The sequence below is a fragment of the Bactrocera latifrons genome, unplaced genomic scaffold (assembly GCF_001853355.1).
Source record: "Bactrocera latifrons isolate USDA-ARS-PBARC rearing strain unplaced genomic scaffold, ASM185335v1 scaffold_301, whole genome shotgun sequence".
Lineage (NCBI taxonomy): Eukaryota > Metazoa > Arthropoda > Insecta > Diptera > Tephritidae > Bactrocera > Bactrocera latifrons.
In genome coordinates this window covers 118,185-133,014 of record NW_017536642.1, presented here as the reverse complement: position 1 = coordinate 133,014, position 14,830 = coordinate 118,185, and the positions used below count along the sequence as shown (strand labels likewise).

The 14,830-nt window shown below is 35.2% G+C and overlaps 1 protein-coding gene across 5 annotated transcripts in view; it reads right to left on the bottom strand.

The window, feature by feature from the left end:
- LOC108970605 (FERM, RhoGEF and pleckstrin domain-containing protein 1) overlaps window positions 1–14,830 on the bottom strand; it is a 66,019-nt gene that overhangs the window by 25,164 nt on the left and 26,025 nt on the right. For all 5 annotated transcript variants that reach the window (XM_018936085.1, XM_018936086.1, XM_018936087.1 and 2 more), the window contains 5 exons: window positions 3,444–3,676; window positions 3,069–3,290; window positions 680–923; window positions 452–612; window positions 314–388 (listed from right to left, as the gene is read on the bottom strand). In XM_018936085.1, the coding sequence (XP_018791630.1) occupies window positions 314–388; window positions 452–612; window positions 680–923; window positions 3,069–3,290; window positions 3,444–3,676 (935 nt within the window). The remainder of the gene's footprint in view (window positions 1–313; window positions 389–451; window positions 613–679; window positions 924–3,068; window positions 3,291–3,443; window positions 3,677–14,830) is intronic.

Genomic DNA, 14,830 nt, shown 5'->3' with positions numbered 1-14,830 from the left:
TATTATTAAAATAGTACTAAGGGATTATAATATTTATTGCATTATACAATAATTCCCTTTGCACTTTAGCGTCAAATGCAATTACATATACATAGGTTATAAATTTTTTTGAAAAACAAAACTTGTTTCGGATATCAGGAACCATTACGATCACAACGAACTTCGAAATAGTAAACTTCAATCGGAATATGTTCAAATTTCAGAATGTAATTGTTCGTAATGATCCTTCTCCTATGATACGAAGTAAAAATTACATACTCGAATCAAAATGTTCTAAAATAATAAAAAAAAAACTTAAATATTTTAGACTTACCTTTGAAAGTTTTGTCGTTTAACATAGTTTTCACGAACAAATTCGATGATCTGTTTCTGTGTTTTGCCGCTATACCTGTGATATTGGCAAAATTATCAATTAGAAACAGTTATAATTTCAAAACATATTTAGTACAACCGGAAGGAGCTGCCACGCGATAACACCCGAGCTTTTCGTCTAGGCTGATTCTGCACTGCAGCACAACGGAAGAATCCGTGATTCTCTACACATTTCTTCCAAAAGTTTTTACACTCATTGCGCCCCTCAAAGAAAAATTCCACAGTGTCTTTGTAATACCCCTTCAGATATCAGTAAGAAGAAGTTAACCAACGTTATAGCATTAAATAGTTTCTTATAAGAACTTACATATCCTTCGGGATGAAGCTTCACCAGGAACCGTTTACGTTTAAATGATATCTTACGTATTTTCGCCCAGGAGAAGGTATTAATGCGAGTGATGTTTTGGAAGACAGCAATTCCCATATGAGCAACTGCTAAATTTAAGGGCACACCCTCCACATCTTTCGCTGCATGCATTTTCATTCCATATAGTTCACACCGCCTAGCCGTTTCCAGCAGATTCAAATCGGCTTCAGCAGGAGACTGACCCCTATTATTTTCGGGAAAACATTTGACATATAACATTGATTAAATGAAATTATATAGAAAGCAATGAAGTATTTCTTATAAATAAGATTAAGAGAATCTAAGAAAATATTATGATGATTGCTTCAATTGCTTACTACAATTTAAGCCTTCACCTGTTTAAAATTTGAACGATTCTGTACATTTCCACCAAATAAAAATAACATGGAAAGAAATACCACCATTTATAGACTGATCTTTAAAATGTAAGTATTTAAATAACAGGAGACCCCACAATCTGCGCCAACTTCCGTGGGATTAGCCTCCTCAACATCGCATATAAAGTTCTATTGACCATATTGTGTGAAAGATTAAAGTCCACCGTCAACAAACTGATTGGACCTTTTCAGTGTGGCTTTAGGCCTGAAAAACCAACAACCGACCAGATATTCATCATCCGCCAAATTTTAAAAAAGACCCGTGAAAGTAGAATCGACACACACCACCTCTTCGTCGATTTCAAAGATGCTTTCGACAGCATGAAAAGGAGGTGCTTTTATGCCACGATGTCTGAATTTGGTATCCACGCAAAACTAATAAGGCCTTGTAAGCTGACATTGAGCAACACCAAAGCTCCATCAGGATCGGGAAGGACCTCTCCGAGCCGTTCGACACCAAACGAGGTTTCAGACAATTTGACTCCCTACCGTGTGACTTCTTTAACCTGCTGCTGGAGAAAATAATTCGAGCTGCAGAACTTAATAGAGAAGGTACCATCTTGCTGGCACCCTCAACACCCGCACCGTTAGTTCTGCTTTCTCCAAGACTGGACAAGGAAGCAAAACAAATGGGTCTGGCAGTGAACGAGGACAAGACGAAATATCTCCTGTCATCAAACAAACGTTCGTCGCACTCGCGACTTGGCACTAACGTCACTGTTGACAGTCATAACTTTGAAGTCGTAGATAATTTCGTTTATAATGGGGCCAGCGTAAACACCACCAAGAATGTCAGCCTGGAAATCCAACACAGGATAACTCTTGCCAACAGGTGCTACTTCGGACTGAGTAGACAATTCAGAAGCAAAGTCCTCTCTCGACAAACAAAAACCAAACTCTATAAGTCACTCATAATTCCTGTCCTGCTATATGGTGCAGAGGCTTGGACGATGTTAACAACTGATGAGTCGACGTTGCGAGTTTTCGAGAGAAAAGTTCTGCGAACGATTTATGGTCCTTTCCGCGTTGGCCACGGCGAATATCGCATTCGATGGAACGATGAGCTGTACGAGATATACGACGACATTGACATAGTTCAGCGAACAAAAGACAGCGGCTACGCTGGCTTGGTCATGTTGTCCGGATGGACGAAAACACTCCAGCTCTGAAAGTATTCGACGCAGTACCCGCCGGGGGAAACAGAGGAAGAGGAAGACCTCCACTCCGTTGGAAGGACCAAGTGGAGAAGGACCTGGCTTCACTTCGAATATCTAATTGGCGCCACGTAACGAAAGGAAGAAACGACTAAGCAGTGTCTACGCCAATTAAGAAGAAGAAGATTTAAATAGCAGTCTATTTTTAACTTTTTTCCGCAAAATCTTCGCCATATTTTACAACCAAAATTTGTAAATAATAAAAAAAAATTTCCATAAAATCCCAATTGAGAAAACGACCTTAGGAATTTCTTCGGCCAAAATATTTTTTTACATTAATTGATTATTATACTATATAACTAATCCCGCTCTTTTTTATTGCCCAAAAATTATTAAAATTAAAAAAAAAAACTTTTGGATTCGATTTTTTAACACATCTCTTTAACATGAGTAAAACTTATCATCCGATTTTTATTATTGTTCATTGGAAAAAATGATAAATAATTTAAAGCAAAGAATTCTTCCGGGCTTTTCTTTAAAAATTACTAAAAATTACTAAGAACCTTACATATTTCCAAATTTTTAACTATTTAAAAAACAAAAAAAAAAAGTAAATTTCAACAATGCTTATCCAACAGACAGCAATATCCACAAATCCTTAGAAATGCATATGTATATTCTCAATGGGACAAAAGTCCACATAATGCGTCATTTTTTTACACCTTCAATGGTGGTTGATATTCAAATTGACATTTAACCAACACAAATACCTCGCCACTTGAAATAAATTGCACCTACACATGCTTCTTGTGATTCTCCATAATTTTCCGCTGCATGGTAGCATCCTGATGAGGTACGAAACGATACGATGACAAATAGGTGTGATCAGGATAATCCTCAGGCACATAATCACCACATGACGCCTGCACTATGTAACTGGCCATTAGAGCAGCGGTATTGTCATTGCACTGCAAATTGCCGTTGGCCAAGTCTCGTTTAATTTGCAAACAAAAGAGATACCTAAAAAGAGAAATCGTATTGGTGAGAGCAGAATATAGTTATGCATAGTGTAGACGGATGCATATTTAAATAGCCAACTAGATGTACGATGCGATACATACTTAGTTCTTGTTCGATAGAACAGTGAACTTTTAGATGGGAGGGCCCACTTACCTCGTGTATTCTTCTTCCAGTTGTGCTGGGTCAGGAGTGTAGAATTTAACGCAGAAGCGCAGCACTGGATCGATAAGCGACAGACCAACTTGTCGATTTAGGGGTTTCTCGAGATCTAGCCAATATTTGGTGTGTGTAGATATCTCCTGATACTCCAAACCAAAATAATCGGCCTCAAGTAGATTTAATTGACGACAGACCTGGTCGAATAGAACACGTCCAAGTGCTTTTGCCTGTTTTGTTATTGCACATTCAGATTTTGCGATTGTTGTCGACGGTGTTAATAGCAATCCGGAATTAAAGAAAAAGTGAATAAAATGGAAAATCTTAATTTAATTATTTATAACGATTGAAATACATAATGTTTTTGTATATAAATTTCCATTAAAAAGTTAACTGCGTTTCAAATAAAGCAGCAAGATGTTTATACCCCACGTTTTCATGCAAATTTATTATATTCATACACTGCCCCTATGTGCAACTGCCAATAAAGTAGTTAAGGTTTATACGATTCTCCAGATTATTATATAAAGTATTATACCATATACATGGTGGGAATTCAGAGTAATATATAAGTTAGCACCCCATACATTCAAAAAGTATCATATGATACAAAGTAATATAATATGACACCACTAAATCGCTGAGAGTGCGACACGTGTAGTGGCAACCTGTGGGAAGCGCAGTGTCAGCAGCTCCATACCCRTTGCAGCGGCAAACATAGGTCTAGAGTTAAGTATAATTAATTGTAAATTTTAGTTCTTTTGTGAAACTCAATAAAGGAGCATAGCTCCAAGAAAATATTTTTTTAATAAAACTAACAATACGTTTTTTAACTTATATTATTAATCAAATTGATGATCGCAAAATTTGGGAGTTTATCAACTTTAGTTGGACTATTTTGGCATTTATATTCAATAAGTTATTAGCCAGAGCCTCTAAAGCGGGAAACGATTTACATTGATTAATCGTGTTTACAGGTGGAAGACCGTATTTGGCCATATTACCAAATATATTCTGATCAATTGAATCTCAAGTTGAATTTGTAATGAAAGTTCTAGAAAAATCCGGCGTCCCCGGATCCCAAAAGCTTTTCACTCAGTAGAATTGGTCGAACTGTGTTTAGTGGATCGATTAAATGGCATATGTCGGAATATTAGATATATTGATGTTACCATATGCCTGATGGAATATAACTTTTATATGGGTAAACCAATAAGATAATGACCCTAAACATCAACAAACCTTAAGGTCAACAAAGTTGAGGTTATGTCTCAGTCTATTCAGTCGACCCTATAAAAACCTCAGAACCGATATTCGAGAGATGAAGTTAGGGCAATAGGCCGTTTGTAAAAGAGGTTTGGGATGGATTAATATTTGATAGAAGTTGAGTTGCGATGCTCAGTTTAAAAAGCCAAACTATTCAATAAAATATGAAGTATCTTATTCTTCCGTAAAGGTTTGAAGAATTTTTCGTACTACATATAATAACTGCAATTTTTATGTAGAAATAGTTTTTCAGTTTATTTAACGCAAACTGCGATATAAAATGTTCTTACACTCAATTTAAATGTATGAATGTAAAATATTAACACATCATTAGCGTTGGTATGATTGTCAGTGACATCTGTGCCAAATGTCACATGAAAATAATTATTAGTGTTTAGTAAACGCCGGTCTTTCTGAAGTACATAAATTGCATTCGGCGATTTTTACGATGAGTGAAATTATTCAACAAAGAAGCTCCATTAACTTTTATTTCCTTCGGTGATACTTGTTTGTCGCGAGAAAGTGTTATTATTCAAAGATTCCACGTACGTTCAGGATGGCCATCAATATCAACTGATGATCAATAAGATAAAGGTGTTGGCATAAGAATCGACGATTAACAGTCCAAGATTTTCTTAGCCCAAGTGATCTTTCAAACTAGGTTTCACTGATCCTTCCCATATTCCAATGAGCAAGATCATTGGAATATGGGAAGGATCAGTGAAACCTAGTTTGAAAGATCACTTGGGCTAAGAAAAGTGAAAGCACAATTGATTCCAAATGTGAAGCAATGCCCTCCGACCTTGAGCGGGACGACAAAGATTTGGAAGAATAAGTTAAGAATTCTAAAATTATGCACAATGTCTCACTGTTTTTTGCTCATAGTAGTATGTAGTGCAAAAAATTTAACACAAAAAACATTTCTCTTATTGAAAATTGAAAGAATCGTTTTGTTCATGTATTCACTCCTATTTTTTTGTGGACTCTACAAATAATAACTACATCATTGAAATTTTACAATTCACTGATGAACTTTACAAATGAACATCAAAAGCGGTTTTGTAAAGATTGTCGGTTGATTGTTAACCCACTAATAAAATAAGCTAGCATTAATCAAACTGCCAATGAAGAGTTAAATATAACTGCATCTCAAATCAATTGAATAAACGAGTCTACTGAATTTTTAAATGTACCATTTTTAATTATTGTAGAACATTTAAATATAGGATTGTGGGGCACGAACAATAAATTTTTCAGTCCGGTGCAGATAAGGCAAAAATTTAAAGGAAAGCTAATGGGAGGAGCTTAAATTCAGTGGTGCCTCGTTAAATGTTGGCCACGACTTACACATGCGTGCCCACGAACTACGAATAAAATCTAATAAAACAAATGGATTAAGCAAAATACAGAAATACGCATTAATTTATGGCATAAAATTAAGTGTTCAACTTTTACGATCGCTGCACGTACTAAGTAACGTTTGTTACGTCGGCAATTATTCAAATTCATATTTTCAGTGAATGGCTTCTTAGGCAGAAGTCTAACGCATGTTCGGTCGTACCATAACAAATATGTACATTAGGGAGAACTACTTTCTTTGAGAAACGATTTTTGACCTAAATGTGCGTCATTTACGGGTTATAGGCCGCAATTGAAATTTCTTTTGAACTTCCTAACTCTTCCTTTAAAGTATTCATAATGATTTAATGTTTAATTCATGTGTTCCAAAACTACCAACTTTGGGAAGCTTCAGCAGAAAAGGAAACTTTTTTGTTAAATAACGAAGAATGGCATCAATGCAAAGAGCGGTATTTGTTTCTGGAAGCGTTCGGGGCAGCCAATTTCAACGCGTAAAACTTGACACTGTTTTTTTTTTCAAAACTCTTTTTTTTTTAATCAGTCCCAATTTTTCGATACAAATTTTTAAATATTTTCTTTACAAATGCGCCAAATTCATTTAAGCTATGACGTACGTATTTTAGCAGAAGGCCTTAAGTAGATTAACAAGAGTTCTCAGAATCACCGTCCAACGTTGAGGTAAATATATAAAAAATACATAACACCTTAAACATATCGATCTTAGAACTGAGATTAGAATGAAAACATTCCATCAATAAATATCAAAACTTAATTTTCACCAACTAATCTTCTTTGAATAAAAAGTCAGCGGCTGTTTTTGGGAAAAATTTATCCACCCTATTGTACATACAACAGCACACATAAGTATATTTTTATATTTACATATTCGTATGGGAGTATTGAACCAACTCTTTACCTTTCAGTTAGTCAAACTTCAACTACAAGGCACGCATGGCCTTACGACAACAACAGCAAAAACAACCGGCCAAGCAACTCCGCCGCTTTCGGTACACACTAGTAGGCACGTTGAGCGATAGGGAGTCGCGAGAACAGAATTAACTTTCTAAATTTAGAAATTTGCGTGCGTAGTTTTGAAAGTGTACTAAAAAGAAATGTGCAGGACGTTGATTTCATTGAACACTTGATTTGTACTAAATGACAAATGAAAATTGCAGCAAAAAGCAAGCGCACCTGAGTGGCACTTGACGGTATCACTCTCTCGGGCAGCAAAGTGCATGGATGCAAATTAATATTTCATTCACGTCGATTTTGCTATGTACCATAAACACTGCAACGAATTGGTTGGGGAGAAATCGATATTGCAGATATATTTGTATGTACGTATTTAGTACACATGCATACGAGTCTTCACTTGTGTAGCTATAAATACAGCTTATGTTAAGCACTTACATATTTACTCAAGTAAATTAAAACATGCTCATAAGCATAAATTGAAAACATTCAATTTAACGGTCAACAAAGTTCTGACCCGTAATATTTCTGCAGCCAAAATAGGACGATATTATAAAATACCCTCAAACAGAACAAAAACAAGAGAAAATGTTACCTTGACGTCCTAGTGATCCCGAATGTGAGTTCGACATGAGATCATAATCAAAAATAACACTAATCAACAAATCTGAGGCTAAGCATAGTCGGTGGGGTATATGAGGCGTACTTATTACGAATTTTCTAATTTTCTAATCACGTACCGCTATTTTTGTCATTTTTGTAAATGGTGGTGGTTTATCAACACCAAAAATCCTACGTCTTCCTACGCAATCCACAATTGCCAAGAAACAGTCGCAAAATGGCTGCAAACTAATGTAATTGAAAGATTGGGAAAAACTCTACTTCAGAAAAAAAATTAATGAAGTAAAATGGTGATGTAGGAAACTGACGTAGAAAAAAAAGAAAAACGCTCACCAAAATGTCTTTTGTCACGCTTATGACTGACTTTTTTAAATTATAAATTTTTGAAGTAAAATTTTACGAAAATCATATATGTATATAATTTTTAAAACTTTGGGGTAATTTGTTTGAAGATTGTACCATTGCTTTAGGCCATAATCGTTATAAGATTTCGAGCCAAATAGAGAGAAACGAACATGAGCACATCAACTCAAATTGTCATTTATAAACGTATTCTATAGCGTCTCCGACGTTTCTTTCTGAGCGTTGGTCAGGGTATAAAAAGGTTGGTTCAAAATGAGATTCAAGCCTTAGATTGGCAACCTTAATCACTACACCAGTATGCCGAAAGTCGCTATAGGAAAACAAATACTTTGCCTGAGTTTTAATATAAACTATTTCGATTGCTCTTTAAAAAAAAAGTGCTCTGTTTTCGAACAATAGCGGATCGAATAAAATCGGAACGTATGAAAATATTGGAACATACAAAATGCCTTTTCCATTTATAAATTGATTCTACGAATGAAACATTTATTTAATTAATTTATTTGTTTTTCGAATATGTTATTATCTGTGCAAACATATTCAACTAATTTTGTGAAGAGTATATTAGGAATACCCCTCCTCAAACAGAAATGTATCCTAAACTTTTTTAATTGTATAACGAATATAGAACTTGACATTTTCTTAAAGCCCTGTTACATCGATCGATAGCGAGCGTGAAATAATTTCTAAATAACTTAGATGCCAACTATTGTACCTAAAAAGTTTTATTTTTTTTTTTTCAAAAATAAACTCACGCCTTGCCATACAAATTTATTTAAACTCCAAAACTATGTAGGCGACCTTCCGGCAGCAAGGGAGTATTTCACACCTGTACAGGGAGTACACCTGAGTATTGAGAGTTTATTTTGCAGAATTCGGAAATGTTTTAACGGCTATAGGTGCTGCTATTCAATTAAATATTTAAAGCTCAGAACATTGTACATACATATGTACATTCCTATATCTGTAAGCTTGTCTTTATTTACACTCCTTGCTCCTACCAGCATTTTTCATGATAACAAATCGTATATTTGCCGTGTTTCTTTGTTGACATTTTCAACACTCGACAGGGCTAGGAAAGGCATGGCAAAGTTACTGAATTTATTATATTGCATTTGGCTTGCTTACCAACTGCCAGCAGTAAACTTTTATTTATACACACACCTACATTGTACACATAGGACTTAGAATGCATCGCCATTTACTTGCATTAAACATCAGTTGGCGAATTCAAAGTGCACTTCTCAGTTTTGAACAAGGTAGTTAATCTGAAACAAATTATTAACTCATGCATGCTTTGAAACCTGAAACTCGATTTTTTTTACTTTCTTATTTAAATATTAAAAACCGTACATGTAAATTAGAGCGAGTCGATTTCTTTTTCTATAAAATCGCATATGCAAGAAATGTTCTACTGATCATTCTCAACAACTTTGCCTAAGATAATATGGGTCTGAAACCGGTTTGGAGCCAGCGATTTTTTAAGTGTAGTTTTATGATATAGTTATTCGACTTTATTTGTTTTCACCATTGTTAGTATATATTAGGGTGTCAAAAAAGTCACGTGTTTGATTGATTGTCGTTTCTTTTACGTCGTTCGTGAGTTATAGCGTCGCAAATATGGAGCAAAATAAAGAGAAAATACGGCATATTTTACAGTACCACTACGATAAAGACAAAAATGATTCTCAAGCCGCCAATAAAATTTGTGCAGTTTATGGACCCGATACAGTTTCCATTTCCACCGCACAACGATGGTTTCAACGTTTTCGTTCTGGTGTAGAGGTGGTCGAAGACCACGCTTCGGCAGGCCTGTCGTCGAAAATTGCGATAAAATCGCTGAATTGATCGAAAGAGACTGGCATAGTAGCAGCCGTAGCATCGGTCAAGAGCTGGGCATGAGTCATCAAAAAAATGTATGAACAATTGAAAATTGAATAAAAATACCGCAAGACTTTTTTGACAACCTAATATTAGAGAACAATTCTGCAAAATAGCGTGATCTTAGTTTGTTTAACACGTTGAGGACGGCGCCGCTTTTCGTAGTCAGTTCCATCGGGAGGCTCCTAGAATGGTAAATACGACACACAAATCCATTTTGCGTTCGTTCTTCATGAACATGTGCCACAGGCAAGCGGAATATTTCTTGGAATTTATTTCTAATGTAGCACTTTTATCTATTTCTTTGTATTTCGTTAATAAGTTATTCCTTTCATTTTTCTCAATTTTATTTTTATATTTATTTCGTTTCGTTTGCCAAATTGCTAATTAATTTTTTATAAGATCAACAAATTTTGATACGAAATCTTTATTAATGGGGTAGCCYGCTTTAGAAGCTTCAACCAATCGATTTTTTTTTTTTGCTTAAATCTCTTTAAAAGAATGTGTCCCCAAAGTAATAGAAAGGGAATTCAAAATATTGCTGAAGCTAGAGTGGAAATAGTGACCGAGCGTCTAGCAGATATATGAGCACTTGGGCGAAAAGCGAAAACTTTGACGCGCGATTTCCAGGTTTTTCATTTTTACAATTCAAATTGGCGACTAAACGTTGTATGGAATATGGGGCAAAGTCTATTATCTTTGACATTAAAGTATCTTCTATTTAAACTATAATAAATAAACTAAAAAAAAGTCAAATTTGAAGATATTTTTAAACAACATTAAGTAAAATTTCTTTGGGACAAAATCCACTTTTTTGAATTTTTAATTTTTTTTGGAATTTTCTTAGTTTAACTAGAATATAAGTTATTAAATAATATGAATCTTTGAATTTTTTGTTTCTGATAGAAATTGCAACCTGCATCGTGCCCGCCGTCCGAAAAATGCACATGCGAGATGCATCGGGCAATTGCTTCCCAAAGACAGAATATCAAAGATTTCGTATCCAAAAAATTTGTGAAAGATGTTCAAATATATAACTATAAAGCCTAGAAATTTCACTTGAATCAATTATTTCTGTCCCTCCCAAAAAAATCGATCTTTTTAARCCTCTAAAGCAGGCTGCCCCCTTAACACTTGCCATTGTTCGTCCGCGACACTGTTCGGCGACACGAGAGAAATGAGATTTTGTGCGCACAGAACGCCATACACGACACACGTGCGCACACCGATCGTAAAAAATAAAACATCAGAGTATGCGCGGAGAGCGTAGCTTGTAACACCCAGAAGGAAGCGCAGGAGACTCTATGAAGTATATATATACATATATAAATGATCAGTATGTTGAGCTGAGTCGATTTAGCCCTGTCCGTCTGTCTGTTTGTTCGGAACTGAACTGGACAAACTGAGCGATCGGAATCAAGTTCTTATGTGGAGAACTTTCACATTTGACAATTTATTTTCGCAAAAGTTAGCACAGATTATTTTCTAATTCAAAAATGTAATCTCGGAAGAAATTGTTCAGATCGATTAACTATATCATATAGCATACAAACCGAACTATCGGAATCAAGGGCTTGTATGAAAAACTTTCGCATCTGACGTGGTATATTCACGAAATTTGACATGGATTACTGCTGAAGGTAACAGTATAATTCCCGGAAAAATTGTTCAGATCGGATTACTATAGCATATAGCTTCCATACAAACTGAACACATAGTTACTAAAAGAAATGTACTTGTGAAGAGTATATTAGATTCGGTGCAGCCGAAGTTAACGCTGTTTCTTGTTTTTAGTTGTTCTTGTTGCAAATGCACAAAAGTTCTGAATCAAAGCCAGGCAACCGGAAAATAAAATAACTTTAGTATTGACCCGAGTCAACCTATTTATAACACACAGTCATATTACTATCAGGAAAGGATTCTGTCTGAATTTCAGTTACACAGTTGCGGTCAAATTCTTAGCAGTGTTAGGCATTCATTTAATATATGTACATATGTGATCATACTGTTTTATTACAACTTTTTTGTTGCGATGCATTTCAAAATAAATTAGCTTCAGATGTTGATATGAAAACATTTAACATATTGTTTCGCTTGGTTTGTTGTTTTTGTTACAATTGCGGGAYTTTTTATTTGCAACGCGTTTTCGGTCAGTCAAAATCTTWGTAGTGCGTGAAAGAAGGGTTTGTTTAAAATTATCTGAATTTTGTGAAAATTTAAAAATAACGGTGAAATTAATTTATTTAATTGAAGTTTTCGATATTAATGTTAAAATTTTACTTTTATTCATTTAGAAATGTCGAAAAATAAGAATTGTACGCCTGAGAAACGCGCCCTGATAAAAAAAAATTGCTTTCTGAGGACAAAACTAATGTCGAAGTCTAAAATATTCTTAGTTGYTCACCCACAATGGTACGTAATGCTATAAAGTACCAATCCAGTAATAAAAAAAAGTGGGAGCAATTGCTTAAAACACATGTTGTACAAAGAGTTTGATTCCAAAGGAAATTTAAATTGGTCTTCAACAAATTGGTGGAACATTTTATTTTTTATCGTCGGACGAATCTAAGATTGTTCAGTATGGGGGAAAAGGATCGCGTCAATATGTAAGACGTCCGCCCAATACCGTCTTGCCGAATACCAGCCGAAATATACAACAAAAGCGGTAAAMCAAGTGSTGCGAGTATCATGGTTTGRTCATGCTTTTCTTGGCAAGGTGTAGGACCCATTTATTAGATCAAGGAAAATATGACTGAGTGACACAGGCCACTGATATCAACCCCACAAAAAATGTGTGAACTGATGTCAAGGAGACAGTAGCCCAATGTAAATCGACATCGATCACTCTGCTATAGGATGCTGTGAAGAAYGCAGGGAGTCTATTTCCATCGAACGATGCCAAAAACTCGTTGACTCAATGGCACGACGCTGAGCTGGATTATTAAAAAATAAAGGCCACGCTCCTAAATACTATTTTCATTAAAAGACAATATCCAATTAAAAAAAAAACAGTAAAAACAAAAAATGTTACTACATTTTGTCGAAATTTCGGGTTTAATTTGTTACACTACTAAGTTTTTGACCGCCGAAATTCCTCATAATTTTTTTCTATACTTATAATGCATTGAAACTAGTTAAACAATGAGTTTTTTTTGTGATTAGTTTTACTTACTATTACGGCTTTAATGGAAAAAAATTATTTTTTTATAAAAGCGTTATCTTATAGTTTTTTATAATAACATACCAATAACGGATTTGACCGCAGCTATGTATACTCGTATCTCACACATTGACAGATATTTTGGATAAAATTCAACTATAAGYGTCGGGTCCACATATTCAGTACCTAGGGGCTTGAATAGTTTTGGTTAAATTTGAGCAATTTTTAGTCAGTGGCGCACTTCAAATGAATTGTTCGTACAAATATTTATYCTAATATAATATTAATTGATTACAGTCATAACTTTGAAGTCGTAGATAATTTCGTCTATCTTGGAACCAGCGTAAACACCACCAAGAATGTCAGCTTGGAAATCCAACGCAGGATAACTCTTGCTACTTCGGACTGAGTAGGCAATTCAGAAGCAAACTCCTCTCTCGACAAACAAAAACCAAACTCTGTAAGTCACTCATAATACCCGTCAGAGGCTTGGAYGATGYCAACAACTGATGAGTCGACGTTGCGAGTTTTCGAGAGAAAARTTCTGCGAAAGACTTATGGTKCCTYGCGCGTTGGCCACGGCGAATATCGCATTCGATGAAACGATGAGCTCTATGAGATATATAATATGACGACATTGACATGGCGTAGGCGTGGATGTAGTCCGATTTTCACACTAATATATCGATCGGTTGGGTCTCCAGATACGTGATGTGCCTAAAAGTGGGTGCTGCCACGCCCATCGTCCAAATTAGATCTTCATATCTTAATTTAGTGCTTAGTTATTGGCCTTTATAGGTTATCATTTAATAGCGCTTTGTGAGCGTGAAAAATGTATAAAATTTGGAAAAAAGAGTGTGTCCCCCCTCTCTGATCCCCTAAATTGCTCTGAAGTTATAATAATCGAATTCGCTCGGATTTTTTCTTTTGGCACCCCTACCGACAGATAGGTGAAATCTGAAAATAACCCACCTAATCCCCATTTTTTCTTAAAAAATATTAAAAGTGCGACAATTGTATAAATAAATGCGTCAGAGGCATAAAATTTACCACCGGAGATGATAAGAGAAGGATTTTTAGACATCGCGGTCAAAATATGGGCGTTGCACCGCACCACATTTAGGTAAAAATCCATATCTTGAGACCAGCTCAACCGAATTCAAGTTTTGCGGGTAACATTATACAGACATTATTATGTTACAGTACTAATGAGCCAAATCRGAATACAAGCACGACTACGACTTCCCAATATGACACACATGTCCATCTAATTCCTTGCACGAGTAGYGCCTTTAAAGCGTSCCAACTTATAACCAAAAATTGTTCAACTCTAACCAAAWCTAAACTCGGTTTACCCCAGTTCATATCGCGAGCTTTTTAACAAAAATATTGGTCAATCTGTGAGATAAAGTGTAGAAATTCGGAGAGAATTTTCTATTAAGATTATGCCTATATTACAAAAATGAATTGAATCAGATCAAAAATTGCCTCAGGACCCATATACCGAATAGTCAAATTTACGAGTTTCCGCCTGACTTTTTACCGCATGTTAGTTATCTTAARAAATAGAAAAATCGTGTTTTTATAATAATAATAAATCTTTGTGCTCAAAAATAATAAAATGGGGTAAAAACTTACAAGCTCCCAAATAACTCAAAAATATTCAAGCATTCGATTGACTTTACTSCTTAAATATTTTTATACTCTCGCAACAAAGTTGCTAAAGAGAGTATTATAGTTTTGTTCACATAACGGTTGTTTG